The sequence below is a fragment of the Hypanus sabinus genome, chromosome 2 (assembly GCF_030144855.1).
Source record: "Hypanus sabinus isolate sHypSab1 chromosome 2, sHypSab1.hap1, whole genome shotgun sequence".
Lineage (NCBI taxonomy): Eukaryota > Metazoa > Chordata > Chondrichthyes > Myliobatiformes > Dasyatidae > Hypanus > Hypanus sabinus.
In genome coordinates this window covers 115,525,330-115,547,891 of record NC_082707.1, presented here as the reverse complement: position 1 = coordinate 115,547,891, position 22,562 = coordinate 115,525,330, and the positions used below count along the sequence as shown (strand labels likewise).

At 52.8% G+C, this 22,562-nt stretch overlaps 1 protein-coding gene across 1 annotated transcript; it reads right to left on the bottom strand.

The window, feature by feature from the left end:
* Positions 1-1,205: 1,205 nt before the first annotated feature.
* On the bottom strand, positions 1,206-21,522 carry rpusd2 (RNA pseudouridine synthase domain containing 2). Its single transcript, XM_059952943.1, has 4 exons — positions 21,265-21,522; positions 19,827-20,041; positions 16,725-17,021; positions 1,206-6,018 (listed from the first exon to the last, which is right to left on the bottom strand). The coding sequence occupies exons 1-4, from the start codon at positions 21,494-21,496 to the stop codon at positions 5,389-5,391; spliced, it is 1,374 nt and encodes a 457-aa protein (XP_059808926.1). The 5' UTR covers positions 21,497-21,522; the 3' UTR covers positions 1,206-5,388.
* Between the last annotated feature and the right edge of the window lie 1,040 nt (positions 21,523-22,562).

The following is a 22,562-nucleotide window of genomic DNA, read 5'->3' as shown; positions in this document are numbered from 1 at the left end:
TCATTTAATATAAATATTTTTGTTATGTCTTGTGATTCAAATTACAGTGTTAATAGAATGTCAATTATCTTAATATAGAACAGTATTTAACAGAGATTTATCCACCGTGGTCACACTAGCTGGACTCTGCTTCACCGTGTTCCTCTGTCACCTCTGGACCTTGAATCTTGCAGCACACAGGCAAGAATGACACCAGTTTCAGGAATTTGAGGACTGTCTCCAGCTGCAGTTGAGAACTGTTCCTATGTGTGTCCCAGGAGAAAAGCCTTTACAGAACACACCTCAACTAATATCTGTGTCCCTTCTCAGACTACGTGTCCTCTACCGGGAGATGGGTCATTACCTCATATCCAGTGTAGCCATCACAAGGGTGTTATTTACCCATACTGCTCTGACCATATGTAAGAGATCAGCAGGCTGGCCCCTCCTCTCTCCAAGGCAAGGTCTCATTGCTCATTTGAAAGTTCTTCTGATGAAGCATTCTGTCAGGATGTGTAACTTCTACCACTAAATCCCACCTTGTGATAAAATTATTTATAGCAGCAGCAACTTGGAAAACTCCACCCTACTGATAGCCTCGCTACCTTGCTTTTACCCAGTATATTCGACACATCAACTCCCAGAACCTTTTTATTTCAACACACGTTCCATTGGATAGCTTCGTACCTACATATACTGGTCTTTGTTTGCACTCTGGTAAAAGGATTACTGGTGTGGAATTCTATTGTTGACCACCTACCAATGATGCCCACCAGGGTTAACTGTACCTGTGAAAACTGGATGTGACCAACAACATCCTGAGTACCATCAACGTAGCATGCCCAGAGTTTAATTTTCCCATTTATTTTGAGGATTTAGGATGTCATTCTCAAGGTCAGCAGAGATTATTACCATCCCTATTCAACCTGGGACAGTAGTGACAAGACACATTCTGGAACTGGCAGAGTAGTTACAGTGGTACAACTGAGAGGTTTCAGAGCTGCAGCTTGGGAAAGGAAACCAACCAGAAAATGCTGTAAACACTTAGCATCTGCAGAGTTAAAACCTCACATTTCTCCCCATACTTCCCAAACTATTTGGCAGGTCTTCAACAAAAGTATTCACCTCCCCCCGGAAAGTTTTCAGTTTTACAACATTGAATCATAGTGGATTTAATTTGGCTTTTTTGACACTGATCAACAGAAAAAGACTCTTTCATGTCAAAGTGAAAAAAAAAGATCTTTTATTAGTATGACACACCAAGTCATCATTTGCCAACTGGTTTTAGAAGTCACATAATTATATGGAAATCACCGTGTCCAGTCAAGGTGTTTCAATTGATTGTGGTAGAAATACACCTGTATCTGGAAGATCCAACTGCTGGTGAGTCAGTATCCTGGCAAAAACTACACCACAAAGACAAAAGAACACTCTCAGCAACTCCACCAAAATGTTATTGAAAAGCACAAGTCAGGAGATGGATACAAGAACATTTCCAAGTCACTGACTATCCCTTAGTACAGTTAACTCAATCATCAACAAATGGAAAGAATATGGCAAAGCTGTAAATCTGCCCAGAGCAAGCCGTCCTCAAAAACTGAGTGACCATGCCAGAAGGGGACTAGTGAGGGAGGCCACCATGAGATCTATGACAACCGTGTAGGAGTTGCAAGTTTCAGCGGCTGAGATGGAAGAGACTGTGCATACAACTGTTGCCTGCGTGCTTCACCAGTCGCAGCTTTATGGGAGTGACAGAGAGAAAACCACTGTTGAAAAAAACTGACTTGAAATCTCAGCTAGAATTTGCCAGCAGGCATGTGGGAGACTCTGAAGTCAGCTGGAAGAAGATTCTATGGTCTGATGAAACCAAAATTGAGCTTTCTGACCATCAGAGTAAACAGTATGTTTGGCATAACCCAAACATATGCACATAATCAAAAACACACCATCCCTACCCTAACCCTACTGTTAAAAAATGGTGGTGGCTGCATCACGCTGTGGGGATGCTTCACTGCAACAGGCTCTGGAAAGCTTGTGAAGGTAGAGGGTAAAATAAATGCAGTAAAATACAGGGAAATCCTGATGCAGTCTGCAAGAGAACTGCGACTTGGGAGAAGTTTGTTTTCCAAGCATAAAGCTAGATAGGAATAGCTTTCAAGCAACAAAGTTAACGTCCTGGAGTGGTCAAGTCAGAGTCCAGACCTCAATCCAATTGAGAATTTGCAACTGGACTTGAAAAGGGCTATTCACCAACAATCCTCATGCAATTTGACACAGCTTGAACAGTTTTGTAAAAAAAAGGGGGAAAATTGCAGCGTCCAGATGTGCAAAGCTGATAGAGACCTATCCACACAGACTCCAGGCTGTAATTGCTGCCAAAGGTGCATCTGACTTGAAGGGGAATGAATACTTACACAATCAATTATTTTGTATTTTATATTTGTAATTAACTTAGATCACTTTGCAGAGACCCATTTTCTCTTTGACACAAAAGTCCTTTTCTGTTGATCAGTGCCAAAAAAGCCAAGTTAAATGCACTGTGAGTCAATGTTGTAGAACATGGGGGGGGGGGTGAATACTTTTTGTAGACACTGTATCTCCATTCCCTTTGCTACAGATACTGCCTGAACTACTGAACTACAGCTATTCCCATTTTATTTCAGATTTTCAACATTTGCCTCTTTGATTATTCACATACAAAAGGCAATGTCTGGTTTGGACTGATTTCACAAGTGGAGGTGTGACACTCAGGGATCAGCCCTCTACTCTCAAGTCAGATCGGGTTCAATCCATGAGGAAACTATTGCAGATCCATGGAATTTCACCTGTTGGTGCAGGAACACACAATCTGAGGTTCCTTGTGTCGAGATTAGCTTGTTAAATGTCAGTGAATTTTGAGTGTGAGTCCTACTCTAGAGGTCTGAGCTGGAAGACTTTGGCAGACCCAGCGTGGGCCTGAGGGAATGCTGCATAATTGGGGTTGCGGCTATTTTCCCTGTTTCTGCACTTTCCAGTAGAGGTAAAAGACATAAAACAGAGCAGGGAGTTAACCCCAACCTCTCAAACATTTACAATAATCTGGTACCTACTTTGTGCTCAGGGTGTCTTCCAAGGAAGGGGTGCATGGCTGGACTTGGAGCTGAAAAGGTGATTGTGAAGGTACCACAATACTGGCAGCGTGCTTTCCACACACACCTAGCTTCCCCATCCCAGTTCAGGGGCTGGCTCTGCGTTTAGAGCTCATCACCAAAGAGAAATATCTAAGCTGGCAAAGAGGGAAAGTCAGCAGCTGCTGAGAGAGACCAGGTAGCTTATCAAACACGGAGCTGCCCATCAATGGCCAGCTCTCTCTGAGTGCCCCGAGTGCCAGGTCTCAGTGATGAACAGCCTCACTGCTCTTCCCAGCCAACACAGGCAGATTGTCCACACGAAGCCATGGGGCTGACTCACTGAGGGGAAGGATCAGAGAGTATGGACTCCAGCACACCACCACTTGGACCAAGCTTGTTATAGCATCAGGTGCAGTGAGTGTTCAGAGAGAAAGCCAAGGGCCTCCCAAGCACCAAGCTGATACCATAGAGTCAAAGAGCCTTTGGGCCAGCTGGTCCCCACTGACCAAGATGCCCTACCCAAACTGGTGTTAGTTGCCAGCATTTGACCCATAACTTCCTAAATCTCTATGCACACAAGTGTCAGACAATAACCACATCATGGCCGAGTTCCCTACATTGAACCCAGGAGATCTCCATTGACCAGATAACCAAATAAGTCAGTATCACCAACAGTAGCAGCGGCTGGGTACCGTGGAGTGGTCTACCACTCTGACTATCCACAGCCCCGGCCTGGGTTTCCTACAAAAGCACAAGAGTACTGAACTGTGGCCTAGTTGGGGAAGTTGTGTGTCTAAAGTAGATTATCACCACACTTTAGGAATCCCCCTCATTCCACCAAACTACCCCCACTACTTCTGATCCCCCCCTTTCCTCCACCACCCACACAGCTGTGGTTAATAATCCTGTGGTTGTTAACCAGGGGTATTTGTGGGAATGGATCTGTCATCAGTCAGACAGGAGTAAGAATTGGATCTGGAGGCTGCAGTGTTAATGCAGTGCTATTGCCAAGTTAGTCTGGCAATAGCGGGGTCAGAGAGATGAGTAAAATGCAGGTCTAACAGCAGTGGGTGATGTCCCTCTGCTCCATAAGAGGCCCATTCAAGAGTACAGTAAGGATGAACACTTGATCTCTCAGTCAACCTCACTGTGCCCTTGTCTGTCTTTCTGCACTTTATTTACTGTGTAATTACATTATATTCTGCTTTCATCAGCAAGGAAGTACGGGAGCCTGAAGACACACACTCAACGATTCAGGAACAGCTTTTTCTCTTCTGCCATCAGATTTCTGAATGGAAATAGAACCCATAAACTCTACCCACTACCTCACTCTTTTTCACCCTCTTTTTCCACTAATTTAACTTTTTAATATACTGTAATTTGCAGTTTTAAAATTATGTTTTGCACTGTACTACTGCCACAAAACAAATTTCACAACATATGCTGGTGATATTAAAATTGATGCTGTAGGCTGATTTTTTCCTTCCCTTTTGTTCTACCCTGATGTACTCGCATATGCCACGATCTCTCTAGATGTACGTGTCTACGCTACGATCTCCCTGGGTGTCATGCATACAAATGTCTTTCAATATAAATCAGGACATGCAACCTGTTGGAAAACCAAGAACATCACCTCACAGTCAGAAGGCCTGGGTGTGTGAGCAGCTCTTGGCTTCTCGACCCTGTGTAAGTGACCATTCCGTACACCAACCACCTTTTTCCTTCTACTTTGTCATCGCTGGAATCACTTTGACACCACAGCCCAGGGTTTTCTTGACATTACTCTATTTTACCTTTACAGATCGTGTAGCCAAAAACAAGGAGTAACAACAAATACACGAAATACTGTGGAACCATCAGTCTCAGCAGCTAATAGGCATCAGGGATACCACGTCAGATCCACCCGACCAGTAAAGCTGTAGGAATGATTGGAGAAGGTGTTGAGCTCATCATTCCCCTGCTCCTAGCAGCAGTACAGGGACCTAGGATGCGGGCTGGGTCCAATCCATCAGTTCCACAGTCCAGTAAGTGAGTGTTCTACTGCAAAATGCATCAGTACTGAGCCCATTCCTTCCTGGCCAGATTCCCAAGCACTGGTACCTCTCGTCCGGACCACCAATCTCAGGCTCGTGGCCACGGTAACACAATCAGCCACCGAGACACATCACGGCCAGAAAACAACCTCCTGCAGTGCAGGGAAGGCCGCCGTAAGCAGTCGCTCACACAAGGCAGCCTGATGCCTCATGGTATAACACTCCCGCACAGGCGCACATACGGACCAGCAGTGGGCCAATATTGTTCAGTTCTGGTCCCAGTCTGCTGCAGCCCAGGCGGGCAGCGTGGAGGAATACTCCCAATCTGGCCCCGTGTACCGTAGCGCGTGCAGATACATGACCAGGTCCTCGGGAGAGGGGTCTTTCCTGACCAGCCGACACTCTCCACATAGATTGTCCTTCACTGACCCCAGCAGCTGTGTGGGGTCTCCACCCCCGCCAGTGATCCCCTCCACGCCCCCCCTGGCCCCGGGCCGTTGTTCATCCGGGAGATCCAGCAGGTCGAGGCTCTCCCGCTGCCGGTGAAGCTCCACCAGGTCTCTCAGCAACTCCTCATCTGTCTTGTCCAGCCTCCCCCCTCTGGCACGGTGGGAGCCCCAGGCCTCGGTGTTGTACACGGGGTCGTTGACAATGGGGTGGCCCAGGTACTGGAGGTGGACGCGAATCTGGTGGGTGCGGCCAGTGTAGGGCTGGCAGCAAACTACACTGGACCGCCCGTTGTAGCTCAGCCTCTGGAAGGCAGTGCGGCAGGGCTTGCCCGCGGGGTGCACCCGGCATACGCCCACCTTGTAGGACACCACCAGGATGGGCTCCTCACATATCACGTTGCCATCAGGAAACTCCCCCTCCACTCGGCACACATACTCCTTCTGCACCTGCAATGACAGCAACAGCTCAATGAGTTGGTGAGGTGACCAGCAGCACCCCCTGCCCCCACCCCTCCTTCCTTCACCGTGTCCTCCCAGGATCACAGGGAAATGCAGAGTTCTGGGCACAGCTCAGTACACCGGGAAAACCAGTCTCCCCGTGTACTCTGCACTGGTCAAGCAGCCAACATAATTAATAACCCCACCACCCCAGACATTGTCCCTTCTTCCCCCCTCCATCAGATTTAAAATACCAAACCATCTACTATCATCAGGCTGAAGCACAGCTTCTGTCTCAATGTTATAGGACTATTGTATGACCCCCTCGTATGATAAGAAGGACTCTTGAGGGCAATCTGAAGTGAGAGGAATGATTTGAGGTGGACAGGGGTTACACTTGGGAAAAGGCAGTGGTGTGGGAATACCTGCACACCTTATGGAACCTAAGCCCCAGGAAGCCTGCCACGTCCCAAACAAACAAAATGGATGGTGGTCAGCTCCCTATTATCCCAGCCAGATGCTCACTGCCTGGGCAGAGGCTATGCGAAGGTCCGAGAGTCACTGAGCACAGCTGCGGACTCCTTAGCCCAAATCGTCGATGCTGACAAAGATACCTTCCTGAGCCAGTGCCATTGCACATGTTTGGCCAGCTCTCTCCACACCTTTCTATCCAAGTACCTGCCCAAATGGTGTAAATGTCTATAGCTCTTTCGACATACACACCGCCCTGTGAGGAAAATCTTGCTCCTCAGACCTCCATTTAGATCTTCCCTATCACCCTAGACCCATGCCCTCTAGTTTCAGAATCCGCTATCCTGCGGAAAAGACTGCGGCCACCCACTGATCAACAACCTCGTGATTTTATACACGAGTGGCATTTGATTGAGAAGAGATGTGACGGGATAACGGTGTTGAGACCAAGACTGGATCTTTTATTGAATGGCGAAGCAAGCTCGAGGGGCTCTTGACTATGTTCTTGCAATCCATGCTTTTCCACAACAAAAGGCAGCACAATAAATCCCAATTCTTTCCAAACCAATGCAATTTCCAGCAGCAGGCACCACTCTCTAAGTGAATAAGCATGCACAGACACCCAGGGGTATATAGATACATAATCCCCTGAAAGGGGTAACACAAGTAGGGCGAAGAAAGCATTTGGCACACTGGTCTTCACTGGTAAGGCCACAGAGTACAGGAATTGGGATGTCCTATAAAGATGAGCCACATTTACAAGAAATATGGGTAGTTCTAATCTCTACATTACAGTAATGGATAGACTGGGTCTGATTTTCCTGAAGCAAAGAATGCTGATGGGTGACATAATTGACATAGAGTATAAAATTGCGAGAGATGTTAATAGGTTATACAGCCAGAGTCTGAACAAAGAGGGAGTAGCTTTAATGTGAGAGTGAGGAAGTTTAAAGTGGTTGAGAGTAATTGGTATCCGGAAGGAGCTGCCAGGAGGTGGTAGAAACCCAACAACAGTTAAGCAGCATCTGGTCCAGTGTTTTCATCAGCAGGACATAGAGGGATTACGAATTGATGCAGGCCATGGGGATTAGGCACACGGTGGTCAGTAGCGATGCCTAGGGTCACAGGGATTAGACACACGATGGTCAGCAGCGATGCCGAGGGCCACAGGGATTAGACACATGGTGGTCAGCAGCGATGCCGAGGGTCACGGGGATTAGTATAGACACACGGTGGTCAGTAGCGATGCCGAGGGTCACGGGGATTAGTACGGACACACGGTGGTCAGTAGCGATGCCGAGGGTCACGGGGATTAGTATAGACAGACGGTGGTCAGTAGCGATGCCGAGGGTCACGGGGATTAGTATAGACAGACGGTGGTCAGTAGCGATGCCGAGGGTCACGGGGATTAGTATAGACACACGGTGGTCAGTAGCGATGCCGAGGGTCACGGGGATTAGTATAGACAGACGGTGGTCAGTAGCGATGCCGAGGGTCACGGGGATTAGTATAGACAGACGGTGGTCAGTAGCGATGCCGAGGGTCACGGGGATTAGTACGGACACACGGTGGTCAGTAGCGATGCCGAGGGTCACGGGGATTAGTACGGACACACGGTGGTCAGTAGCGATGCCGAGGGTCACGGGGATTAGTACGGACACACGGTGGTCAGTATCGATGACGAGGGTCACGGGGATTAGTACGGACACACGGTGGTCAGTAGCGATGCCGAGGGTCACGGGGATTAGTACGGACACACGGTGGTCAGTAGCGATGCCGAGGGTCACGGGGATTAGTACGGACACACGGTGGTCAGTAGCGATGCCGAGGGTCACGGGGATTAGTACGGACACACGGTGGTCAGTAGCGATGCCGAGGGTCACGGGGATTAGTACGGACACACGGTGGTCAGTAGCGATGCCGAGGGTCACGGGGATTAGTACGGACACACGGTGGTCAGTAGCGATGCCGAGGGTCACGGGGATTAGTACGGACACACGGTGGTCAGTAGCGATGCCGAGGGTCACGGGGATTAGTACGGACACACGGTGGTCAGTAGCGATGCCGAGGGTCACGGGGATTAGTACGGACACACGGTGGTCAGTAGCGATGCCGAGGGTCACGGGGATTAGTACGGACACACGGTGGTCAGTAGCGATGTCGAGGGTCACGGGGATTAGTACGGACACACGGTGGTCAGTAGCGATGCCGAGGGTCACGGGGATTAGTACGGACACACGGTGGTCAGTAGCGATGCCGAGGGTCACGGGGATTAGTACGGACACACGGTGGTCAGTAGCGATGCCGAGGGTCACGGGGATTAGTAGAGACACACGGTGGTCAGTAGCGTTGCCGAGGGTCACGGGGATTAGTACGGACACACGGTGGCCAGTAGCGATGCCGAGGGTCACGGGGATTAGTACGGACACACGGTGGTCAGTAGCGATGCCGAGGGTCACGGGGATTAGTACGGACACACGGTGGTCAGTAGCGATGCCGAGGGTCACGGGGATTAGTAGGGACACACGGTGGTCAGTAGCGATGCCGAGGGTCACGGGGATTAGTACGGACACACGGTGGTCAGTAGCGATGCCGAGGGTCACGGGGATTAGTACGGACACACGGTGGTCAGTAGCGATGCCGAGGGTCACGGGGATTAGTACGGACACACGGTGGTCAGTAGCGATGCCGAGGGTCACGGGGATTAGTACGGACACACGGTGGTCAGTAGCGATGCCGAGGGTCACGGGGATTAGTACGGACACACGGTGGTCAGTAGCGATGCCGAGGGTCACGGGGATTAGTACGGACACACGGTGGTCAGTAGCGATGCCGAGGGTCACTGGGATTAGTACGGACACACGGTGGTCAGTAGCGATGCCGAGGGTCACGGGGATTAGTACGGACACACGGTGGTCAGTAGCGATGCCGAGGGTCACGGGGATTAGTACGGACACACGGTGGTCAGTAGCGATGCCGAGGGTCACGGGGATTAGTACGGACACACGGTGGTCAGTAGCGATGCCGAGGGTCACGGGGATTAGTACGGACACACGGTGGTCAGTAGCGATGCCGAGGGTCACGGGGATTAGTACGGACACACGGTGGTCAGTAGCGATGCCGAGGGTCACGGGGATTAGTACGGACACACGGTGGTCAGTAGCGATGCCGAGGGTCACGGGGATTAGTACGGACACACGGTGGTCAGTAGCGATGCCGAGGGTCACGGGGATTAGTACGGACACACGGTGGTCAGTAGCGATGCCGAGGGTCACGGGGATTAGTACGGACACACGGTGGTCAGTAGCGATGCCGAGGGTCACGGGGATTAGTACGGACACACGGTGGTCAGTAGCGATGCCGAGGGTCACGGGGATTAGTACGGACACACGGTGGTCAGTAGCGATGCCGAGGGTCACGGGGATTAGTACGGACACACGGTGGTCAGTAGCGATGCCGAGGGTCACGGGGATTAGTACGGACACACGGTGGTCAGTAGCGATGCCGAGGGTCACGGGGATTAGTACGGACACACGGTGGTCAGTAGCGATGCCGAGGGTCACGGGGATTAGTACTGACACACGGTGGTCAGTAGCGATGCCGAGGGTCACGGGGATTAGTACAGACACACGGTGGTCAGTAGCGATGCCGAGGGTCACGGGGATTAGTACAGACACACGGTGGTCAGTAGCGATGCCGAGGGTCACGGGGATTAGTACGGACACACGGTGGTCAGTAGCGATGCCGAGGGTCACGGGGATTAGTACGGACACACGGTGGTCAGTAGCGATGCCGAGGGTCACGGGGATTAGTACAGACACACGGTGGTCAGTAGCGATGCCGAGGGTCACGGGGATTAGTACGGACACACGGTGGTCAGTAGCGATGCCGAGGGTCACGGGGATTAGTATAGACACACGGTGGTCAGTAGCGATGCCGAGGGTCACGGGGATTAGTAGGGACACACGGTGGTCAGTAGCGATGCCGAGGGTCACGGGGATTAGTGTAGACACACGGTGGTCAGTAGCGATGCCGAGGGTCACGGGGATTAGTACGGACACACGGTGGTCAGTAGCGATGCCGAGGGTCACGGGGATTAGTACGGACACACGGTGGTCAGTAGCGATGCCGAGGGTCACGGGGATTAGTACGGACACACGGTGGTCAGTAGCGATGCCGAGGGTCACGGGGATTAGTACGGACACACGGTGGTCAGTAGCGATGCCGAGGGTCACTGGGATTAGTACGGACACACGGTGGTCAGTAGCGATGCCGAGGGTCACGGGGATTAGTACGGACACACGGTGGTCAGTAGCGATGCCGAGGGTCACGGGGATTAGTACGGACACACGGTGGTCAGTAGCGATGCCGAGGGTCACGGGGATTAGTACGGACACACGGTGGTCAGTAGCGATGCCGAGGGTCACGGGGATTAGTACGGACACACGGTGGTCAGTAGCGATGCCGAGGGTCACGGGGATTAGTACGGACACACGGTGGTCAGTAGCGATGCCGAGGGTCACGGGGATTAGTACGGACACACGGTGGTCAGTAGCGATGCCGAGGGTCACGGGGATTAGTACGGACACACGGTGGTCAGTAGCGATGCCGAGGGTCACGGGGATTAGTACGGACACACGGTGGTCAGTAGCGATGCCGAGGGTCACGGGGATTAGTACGGACACACGGTGGTCAGTAGCGATGCCGAGGGTCACGGGGATTAGTACGGACACACGGTGGTCAGTAGCGATGCCGAGGGTCACGGGGATTAGTACGGACACACGGTGGTCAGTAGCGATGCCGAGGGTCACGGGGATTAGTACGGACACACGGTGGTCAGTAGCGATGCCGAGGGTCACGGGGATTAGTACGGACACACGGTGGTCAGTAGCGATGCCGAGGGTCACGGGGATTAGTACGGACACACGGTGGTCAGTAGCGATGCCGAGGGTCACGGGGATTAGTACTGACACACGGTGGTCAGTAGCGATGCCGAGGGTCACGGGGATTAGTACAGACACACGGTGGTCAGTAGCGATGCCGAGGGTCACGGGGATTAGTACAGACACACGGTGGTCAGTAGCGATGCCGAGGGTCACGGGGATTAGTACGGACACACGGTGGTCAGTAGCGATGCCGAGGGTCACGGGGATTAGTATAGACACACGGTGGTCAGTAGCGATGCCGAGGGTCACGGGGATTAGTAGGGACACACGGTGGTCAGTAGCGATGCCGAGGGTCACGGGGATTAGTGTAGACACACGGTGGTCAGTAGCGATGCCGAGGGTCACGGGGATTAGTACGGACACACGGTGGTCAGTAGCGATGCCGAGGGTCACGGGGATTAGTACGGACACACGGTGGTCAGTAGCGATGCCGAGGGTCACGGGGATTAGTACGGACACACGGTGGTCAGTAGCGATGCCGAGGGTCACGGGGATTAGTACGGACACACGGTGGTCAGTAGCGATGCCGAGGGTCACGGGGATTAGTAGAGACACACGGTGGTCAGTAGCGATGCCGAGGGTCACGGGGATTAGTACAGACACACGGTGGTCAGTAGCGATGCCGAGGGTCACGGGGATTAGTACAGACACACGGTGGTCAGTAGCGATGCCGAGGGTCACGGGGATTAGTACGGACACACGGTGGTCAGTAGCGATGCCGAGGGTCACGGGGATTAGTACGGACACACGGTGGTCAGTAGCGATGCCGAGGGTCACGGGGATTAGTACGGACACACGGTGGTCAGTAGCGATGCCGAGGGTCACGGGGATTAGTACGGACACACGGTGGTCAGTAGCGATGCCGAGGGTCACGGGGATTAGTACTGACACACGGTGGTCAGTAGCGATGCCGAGGGTCACGGGGATTAGTACGGACACACGGTGGTCAGTAGCGATGCCGAGGGTCACGGGGATTAGTACAGACACACGGTGGTCAGTAGCGATGCCGAGGGTCACGGGGATTAGTACGGACACACGGTGGTCAGTAGCGATGCCGAGGGTCACGGGGATTAGTATAGACACACGGTGGTCAGTAGCGATGCCGAGGGTCACGGGGATTAGTAGGGACACACGGTGGTCAGTAGCGATGCCGAGGGTCACGGGGATTAGTGTAGACACACGGTGGTCAGTAGCGATGCCGAGGGTCACGGGGATTAGTACGGACACACGGTGGTCAGTAGCGATGCCGAGGGTCACGGGGATTAGTACGGACACACGGTGGTCAGTAGCGATGCCGAGGGTCACGGGGATTAGTACGGACACACGGTGGTCAGTAGCGATGCCGAGGGTCACGGGGATTAGTACGGACACACGGTGGTCAGTAGCGATGCCGAGGGTCACTGGGATTAGTACGGACACACGGTGGTCAGTAGCGATGCCGAGGGTCACGGGGATTAGTACGGACACACGGTGGTCAGTAGCGATGCCGAGGGTCACGGGGATTAGTACGGACACACGGTGGTCAGTAGCGATGCCGAGGGTCACGGGGATTAGTACGGACACACGGTGGTCAGTAGCGATGCCGAGGGTCACGGGGATTAGTACGGACACACGGTGGTCAGTAGCGATGCCGAGGGTCACGGGGATTAGTACGGACACACGGTGGTCAGTAGCGATGCCGAGGGTCACGGGGATTAGTACGGACACACGGTGGTCAGTAGCGATGCCGAGGGTCACGGGGATTAGTACGGACACACGGTGGTCAGTAGCGATGCCGAGGGTCACGGGGATTAGTACGGACACACGGTGGTCAGTAGCGATGCCGAGGGTCACGGGGATTAGTACGGACACACGGTGGTCAGTAGCGATGCCGAGGGTCACGGGGATTAGTACGGACACACGGTGGTCAGTAGCGATGCCGAGGGTCACGGGGATTAGTACGGACACACGGTGGTCAGTAGCGATGCCGAGGGTCACGGGGATTAGTACGGACACACGGTGGTCAGTAGCGATGCCGAGGGTCACGGGGATTAGTACGGACACACGGTGGTCAGTAGCGATGCCGAGGGTCACGGGGATTAGTACGGACACACGGTGGTCAGTAGCGATGCCGAGGGTCACGGGGATTAGTACTGACACACGGTGGTCAGTAGCGATGCCGAGGGTCACGGGGATTAGTACAGACACACGGTGGTCAGTAGCGATGCCGAGGGTCACGGGGATTAGTACAGACACACGGTGGTCAGTAGCGATGCCGAGGGTCACGGGGATTAGTACGGACACACGGTGGTCAGTAGCGATGCCGAGGGTCACGGGGATTAGTATAGACACACGGTGGTCAGTAGCGATGCCGAGGGTCACGGGGATTAGTAGGGACACACGGTGGTCAGTAGCGATGCCGAGGGTCACGGGGATTAGTGTAGACACACGGTGGTCAGTAGCGATGCCGAGGGTCACGGGGATTAGTACGGACACACGGTGGTCAGTAGCGATGCCGAGGGTCACGGGGATTATTACGGACACACGATGGTCAGTAGCGATGCCGAGGGTCACGGGGATTAGTATGGACACACGGTGGTCAGTAGCGATGCCGAGGGTCACGGGGATTAGTACGGACACACGGTGGTCAGTAGCGATGCCGAGGGTCACGGGGATTAGTACGGACACACGGTGGTCAGTAGCGATGCCGAGGGTCACGGGGATTAGTACGGACACACGGTGGTCAGTAGCGATGCCAAGGGTCACGGGGATTAGTACGGACACACGGTGGTCAGTAGCGATGCCGAGGGTCACGGGGATTAGTACGGACACACGGTGGTCAGTAGCGATGCCGAGGGTCACGGGGATTAGTACGGACACACGGTGGTCAGTAGCGATGCCGAGGGTCACTGGGATTAGTACGGACACACGGTGGTCAGTAGCGATGCCGAGGGTCACGGGGATTAGTACGGACACACGGTGGTCAGTAGCGATGCCGAGGGTCACGGGGATTAGTACGGACACACGGTGGTCAGTAGCGATGCCGAGGGTCACGGGGATTAGTACGGACACACGGTGGTCAGTAGCGATGCCGAGGGTCACGGGGATTAGTACGGACACACGGTGGTCAGTAGCGATGCCGAGGGTCACGGGGATTAGTACGGACACACGGTGGTCAGTAGCGATGCCGAGGGTCACGGGGATTAGTACGGACACACGGTGGTCAGTAGCGATGCCGAGGGTCACGGGGATTAGTACGGACACACGGTGGTCAGTAGCGATGCCGAGGGTCACGGGGATTAGTACGGACACACGGTGGTCAGTAGCGATGCCGAGGGTCACGGGGATTAGTACGGACACACGGTGGTCAGTAGCGATGCCGAGGGTCACGGGGATTAGTACGGACACACGGTGGTCAGTAGCGATGCCGAGGGTCACGGGGATTAGTACGGACACACGGTGGTCAGTAGCGATGCCGAGGGTCACGGGGATTAGTACGGACACACGGTGGTCAGTAGCGATGCCGAGGGTCACGGGGATTAGTACGGACACACGGTGGTCAGTAGCGATGCCGAGGGTCACGGGGATTAGTACGGACACACGGTGGTCAGTAGCGATGCCGAGGGTCACGGGGATTAGTACTGACACACGGTGGTCAGTAGCGATGCCGAGGGTCACGGGGATTAGTACAGACACACGGTGGTCAGTAGCGATGCCGAGGGTCACGGGGATTAGTACAGACACACGGTGGTCAGTAGCGATGCCGAGGGTCACGGGGATTAGTACAGACACACGGTGGTCAGTAGCGATGCCGAGGGTCACGGGGATTAGTACGGACACACGGTGGTCAGTAGCGATGCCGAGGGTCACGGGGATTAGTACGGACACACGGTGGTCAGTAGCGATGCCGAGGGTCACGGGGATTAGTACGGACACACGGTGGTCAGTAGCGATGCCGAGGGTCACGGGGATTAGTACGGACACACGGTGGTCAGTAGCGATGCCGAGGGTCACGGGGATTAGTACGGACACACGGTGGTCAGTAGCGATGCCGAGGGTCACGGGGATTAGTATAGACAGACGGTGGTCAGTAGCGATGCCGAGGGTCACGGGGATTAGTACGGACACACGGTGGTCAGTAGCGATGCCGAGGGTCACGGGGATTAGTATAGACAGACGGTGGTCAGTAGCGATGCCGAGGGTCACGGGGATTAGTACGGACACACGGTGGTCAGTAGCGATGCCGAGGGTCACGGGGATTAGTATAGACAGACGGTGGTCAGTAGCGATGCCGAGGGTCACGGGGATTAGTAGGGACACACGGTGGTCAGTAGCGATGCCGAGGGTCACGGGGATTAGTACGGACACACGGTGGTCAGTAGCGATGCCGAGGGTCACGGGGATTAGTACGGACACACGGTGGTCAGTAGCGATGCCGAGGGTCACGGGGATTAGTACGGACACACGGTGGTCAGTAGCGATGCCGAGGGTCATGGGGATTAGTACTGACACACGGTGGTCAGTAGCGATGCCGAGGGTCACGGGGATTAGTACGGACACACGGTGGTCAGTAGCGATGCCGAGGGTCACGGGGATTAGTATAGACAGACGGTGGTCAGTAGCGATGCCGAGGGTCACGGGGATTAGTACGGACACACGGTGGTCAGTAGCGATGCCGAGGGTCACGGGGATTAGTATAGACACACGGTGGTCAGTAGCGATGCCGAGGGTCACGGGGATTAGTAGGGACACACGGTGGTCAGTAGCGATGCCGAGGGTCACGGGGATTAGTGTAGACACACGATGGTCAGTAGCGATGCCGAGGGTCACGGGGATTAGTACGGACACACGGTGGTCAGTAGCGATGCCGAGGGTCACGGGGATTATTACGGACACACGATGGTCAGTAGCGATGCCGAGGGTCACGGGGATTAGTATGGACACACGGTGGTCAGTAGTGATGCCGAGGGTCACGGGGATTAGTGTAGAGACACGATGGTCAGTAGCGATGTCAAGTGCCACAAGGCCTGTATCTATGAATTTTAGATTCTCTCAGACTCCATGAGGGGAGGACCTGGGCTGAGAGATGGGCTTGGCTCCCATTCTGAAGGGCAGAACACAATTCCAGTACTACGGGAATTGAAACAGTGACTGTGGGATGACGTACTTCACTGTTCAAGATGTCAGGGCTATGAAAGTCCCTGGCTCAACAGGAGTTTACTGGTACTTGTATAAATTTAGTTCAGTGTGGTATAATCCTAGATTCATAGCTGCTTATGAGATTCATCCTGAACCAAGCCTGCCCTTGTATGCACGTACCTGTCTCTCTCGGACCTGTTGATCAATTTTCTTGGAGACCTCCAATGTCCGGGCAAACATGAGGACTCCGGATGTGAGCCGGTCCAAGCGGTGAATGGTGTGAAGCTCGTTCAGATTGTACTCCTTGCCCAGGATGAAGATAACAGTGTTGTGTCGGAATCGGCCACAGGGGTGGACGGGGATTGAAGCTGGCTTATCCACCACAACCAGGTCCTCGTTCTGGCTCAGAATCGCAATTGGCTGGGCAGTGACTGGCGGCTCGTGCCTGTGCACTGTGTTCCGCATGAAATCATTGTCCTGGAAAAAGGCAAAGAGCGTGCTTTAATTTAAGCAAGCAAACGTCAACCCCACTGCTTCCACCGAAGGTCCAGGATCAACAGCAGCAAAAGGACAGTCTATAAGGGAGTCTTCTGGGCCCTTGAGTGGAAGTGTTGCACAGAACAGTGCCAAACAAGTCTTTATAGTTCATGGACTCCCAGGCTGTCTGTCATTTCAATGGTCTGGAAGAGTCTGCGTTCCAGCTACCGGTATATGATCAACATGAGATGTTAGAGCCCTCTTCCAGCATTTGAAGGGGCTGCTCCTCACATTCTGATTTCACTTTAGCCCACTCTGATCTTCAGGCATCCGGTGGGGGTAGTTGGGACTGAAGATCATCTTGTACATAAATAAACTAGCCCAGAAAATCCCATAAGATCCACAGCAAGCTGGTAGGTTAAACTGAAAACTGGCTTAAGAGAAGAGAGAGGGTGGTGGTGGTGAAGTGTTCTCTGATTGGAAGTCCACGACTGTGATGATCAGTGCTGTGACCTCACATTGGTCATAGATAGTAATGATACAGATTAAAGTGTCAGTGGCCCGGTTAGAAGGCTGAAAAGTCAAAGCTGAGTTCAACATTTGTAGATGACGTGAAGATTGTGGAACTGTGGAGAGGTTGTCAAAGGATATAGATCAGCTGGAAATTTGAGTGGAGAAATACAGTCAAGTGTGAGGTGATAGATTTTGGGAGGTTGTGCAAGAGGACGGCATACAGTAAACAGCAGGGCCCGGGGGAGTATGATGTTTCAGCTCACTGGAAGTAGATAGTGAAAATGTGGTGTGGGGCATACTTACCTTCATCAGTAGGGGCACTGAGCTGAGATGTCAGCAAGGCACATTACAGCTGTATAAACATATAGGTGCGGCCACACTTGGGAGTATTGTGTACAGTTCATCACATTACAGGAAGCACGTGGAATCTTTGGAGAGGGCGGTCACCAGAACATTGCCTGGATTGGAGAGGCTGAATGAATTTACAATGACTTCTCTGGAGTTTCAGAGGCTGAAGAGTAGCCCGATACAAGTTCATGAAATTATGAGAGGCATAGATATGGTAGGCATTACCCCCACCCCCCACCCCGCGAGGATAGATGTCAACTACTAGAGGACATAATTTTTGAATGAGAGGGGTGAAGTTTAAAGGAGATGTACAGAGTAGAATTAATTTTTAAGAGAGTGTCAGGTGTCTCAAAAGTGCTGCCAGGGAAGTGGTGACAGCAGATAAGAGAGCAATTTAGACAGATGTGAACAAATTGGGAGCAGAGGGATATCGACCACGTACATGCAGGCACAGTTAGATTAGTTTCATGGTGAGCACAGATGTGGTGGGCCAAAAGGCCTGTTGATGTTCATTCTGTTCTGAGTTCTAAACCTTCTTCAAAAACAAAGAGATAAAATGGTAGTAGGCAGGTCTGGATTAGTGAGGGACTCACCTGTGGTATATTGAGGCAGGGACCCACACAGCATTCACAAACATAAACACAGTGTCTGGGTTCCTGCCTCAATCTACCACAGTTGAGTTCCTCACCAGCCTCGTCACACCCACTGCCTTTCTGGTATCCTTAGTGCCCTGGAGAGATTGTGGCACCAATCACTCGCAGCCCAGGTCGACTGCCACCTGAGGGTTACAGGGCAGGGAAGCCTTCACCCAGTGACAGAGAGAAAACTAAATGGGCCCGAGAGAATGATCAGACACCGCTCACAACAGTGGTATGATTATCTAGCAGTACTTAACATACGTTGCTATTAACATGGCATTCACTCAGACACAGCAGCCCCTCTGGAGCAACAGCTCAATCTTGTGTCTTTTCTCCATCTAAGACTACAGATACAGCCGAATGATAATCACTGGATAACAGTGAGCACATCATGTTGTAGCAGTGCACATTCCAACACGATGTGTCTTGACATTTTGGTGTGATCACAAGACCCTGTTGGACAGTGGTAACGCAGAACATTGCATGTCTGATTCACTGGTTCATTGGCAAGACCAATGGCGGGGGCAGCATTGCTTCGGTTATTGAGTGGATGAGGCCCTCATTCCTCAGGGTCGCCTACTGCGGCCGCTGTGGAAGGGATCGCCGGAGCTGGCTGTGTGCCACTGGATTCCATGCTTTGGGGGGGAGGGGGGGAGAGAAGGCGGCGGCCCCTCCCGTTGGTGCTGCCCTCCAGTGTTCACTCGTTGAAGACAAGCTGGATTATGTTCATCTCTGGCTGCATATGCGTGATGACCAATGGCTATGGGCTCGCGAAGAAGTGACTCTCAACAACATCTATCCACAATCAATCTGCAGGCCAGGACACTCAGACTCCGGCTGTGTTATTATTTATATAATATTACTTTCTATAATTGTATGTTTTTCTTCTGTCATACTGACATGTGCTTTGTGCGTGTGTAACAATTGATACCGTGTCTTGCACCTTGGCCCTGGAGGAAAGCTGCTTTGTTTAGCTGTATGATTGTATGACAATTAAACTTGAACATCCGGACGATTTGCACTCATGGGAGCAAGTCCCCCAGACAAGGAAAGGTATCGGCACAACTCCCAATGACAAGATGCAGGTACTCTCCCCCCCCCCCCCCCCACCGACAGGGGAAAGCACGGGCACACCCCTCACCAATGAGGTATAGGCACATCCGTCACTGACAAATGCATATGACCCACTGCAAACATTGAACACAGTCACGCACGACTGCTGTAAAATATAAAGGGTTTCCCGTTGACCTTGACCGGCCACTGAGAGGTGACGTGAGCTGCACTGAACAGCTGACCGTTGTCGTACCTTTAAGATGGTATCGAGGTTGGCGGGTTGCTCGTTGAGCCGGATTCTGCCCGCTTTGGCTGCCTCTGTATAGTACTCGATGGGCTCCACCCGAAACTCCGTACTGAAGACATCGCGCAGGGTCTTCCCCACCCAGCGGCCCTTGCAGTAGGTCTGGAAGTCAAAGTAGTAAGGAAGGACCTTCCTCAGTCCATGCTCGAAGTAATACTCCGTCTCTGAGGGAGAAGCGGGAAGCAGTATCACCAAGCAGACAGACCCCAGCACACACCACCTTGATACCCCGTCTAGACACTCACAGATCGTGGATGGACTGGGTCTGCATCCGGAAGAGCAACCAGCTGGGATCCAGGGTTTGGAGTGTTGCCACTTCAGCAGGAGCCCCAGCTTTTGCCGCCAATCCCTCACTCGGAGAGCAGATGGGAATGAGACCGAGGGAGGGCAGGTAGCTGTTTACCAGATGGGTAAACCCACCCCAAGCCAGTGGGAGAATCAAGATTGGAAATGAAGTCATCGGGCATTTGGAGGCCAGGGGGAGCATGGAATTAGCATGAGCCATTTTGGGTAAACGGCCTGTTCCTCTGACACAGACTAAGAGGATGAGAGACAAATGGGTCCCTTCAAGATGAAGGAAAAGCTTGTGCTTCAGCAACAAGTAGCAAGCACACAAGATGGACTGACAGGGCAGGTCTTCAAGGTCTGGTAAACCTCTACCATCCAGAGCTCAGACAGCACCCTCACCAGGCTCAGTTCCCATGAGGGGTGGCAGTATGTCGAAACCCAGAAGAACTGAGAGGAAGAGCTGCTGAAGCATGTAAGGTGCCCTGGAGGGCTCAACTACCAGAAACAGGGCAAAGTGACAACCCCGTCCCACCCAGCGCTTTAAACTGCTGTGCCGTCCACTGGGGCTGGCTGTGGTCCCAAACCGTGTGAAGTACTGCGAAAGGCTCAAGGAGGGAGCAGTAAACTGATGGTGTCACATCGCATGGTGGGATCTGCTAGGAGCGGGCGGGGAGGCGAGCAGACTTCTTTGGTCTCAGGCCTGGCTGGGCTCCTGACCACACAGTGCAGCATCAGGGCAAGGGGAGTGGAGTGAGGCAAAGTGAGATGGAAGGGGCTCAGGAAGTGAAGGGCAGGAGCGATCAAGGTAATGAACCAGGAGCGGGGCAGGTAGTGCGGGGCGGGAGGGTGACGGGCCTCGATGTGTGTAGGAAGATCGCAGTTGGGAAAGAAGTGCATTCAAAACCATGAAATTAGAGGGATCAGATTAAAATAAATAAACGAGACGTTTAAAATTCGGTGCGGAGCTGCCGAAGCCCACCCGCACTCTCGCTAATGAAACCATTTACTACTCAGTTTCGGCCCTCTCTCACCACTACAGAGGTCACCGTGAAACAACGAGACGATTTCTGGTGCTCCACTGGGGCCCGCCCGCACTCACCGCTGAAGTGCTGATGACTGAAGCTGACACCCAGATTCTTCTTGCTGGGCGGGGGCACGTAGCGTTCGCCCGGCCGGCCGTTCTTGCCCTTCTTGCTCCGCTGCTTTTTGGTCGGGGGTTGCCTGACTCCCGGCTCCTCCTCCAGCCCTTTCCGTTTATCGCCGCCGACCGCCCCGCTCATCCTGGCGGCAACCATGCGATAAGCAGGCAGGCGGCAACGCGACCACCACATGGACTTCCGGTTGGATACGAAGGACCCGCGCTGCGTCCCGAAATATGCCTGATCCACTGACTCTTGCACTTTAAATGCGAGGTGTGCATCTGCGGGCCCCAGCACGCACACAGGCGGTGGGTGTCACTCACCATGTCAACACTACAATAATCCCATTTATCCGCATTGGCATTCAAGTATTTGTACCGATGTTCCTTAACCTGCTGTGACAGTATCTACCACAACCATTTCTTTCAGACCCCCAATCATCCTCTGTGGAGTAAAATACCCACTCATTTAGAGGGGAACTAGAGCTACAGCTCGATTACCTTCATCTCATACGGAAGAATGAGATGTGTAGGAGCTACAGAGAGGTAGTCGGTCACCCTTAAGTTGCGGGAGGCAGATACCTGGGTGACTGTCAGGAGAGGGAAAGAGATTTGGCAGCCAATGCAGAGAAGCCCTCCAGCCCTCAATAATAAGTATACCGCTTTGGATACTGTTGAGGACTATGACCTAACAGGGGGAAGCCACAATAACTGGAAGGGGGAGAACAGAGCTACAGTAGTGATAGGAGATTCTGTGGATGTCAAAGAGACACCTAAATGATATGTTGCCTCACAGGTGCCTGGGTCAGGGAAGTCTCAGATCGAATCCACAGTATTCTGAAGAGGGAGAATGGGCAGCTGGAAGTCATACACGTTAGTACCAACAACATAGATAGGAAACAGGATGAGGTTCTGAAGAGAGATTTTAAGGAGCGAGGTAGAAAGTTGAAAAACAGGACCTCCAAGACAGTAATCTCTGGATTGGTGCCTGTGCCAGTTGCACTGAGGTTAAGAATCGGATGATTTGGCAGATGAATGTGTGGCTGAGAAACTGGTGTAGGGGGCAGGGTTTCTGATTTCTGGGTCATTGAGATCTCTTCTAGGTGTACAAAGAGGATGGGTTACACCTGATTCTGAGGGGAACAAATATCCTTGTGGACTGGTTTGCTGGACCTGTTGAGATGGAGTTATAGGGCTGAGGATGGTGCAGTTGGTATAGAAGTATATACAGAGTGTAGTGATACTATGAGGAAGGACAA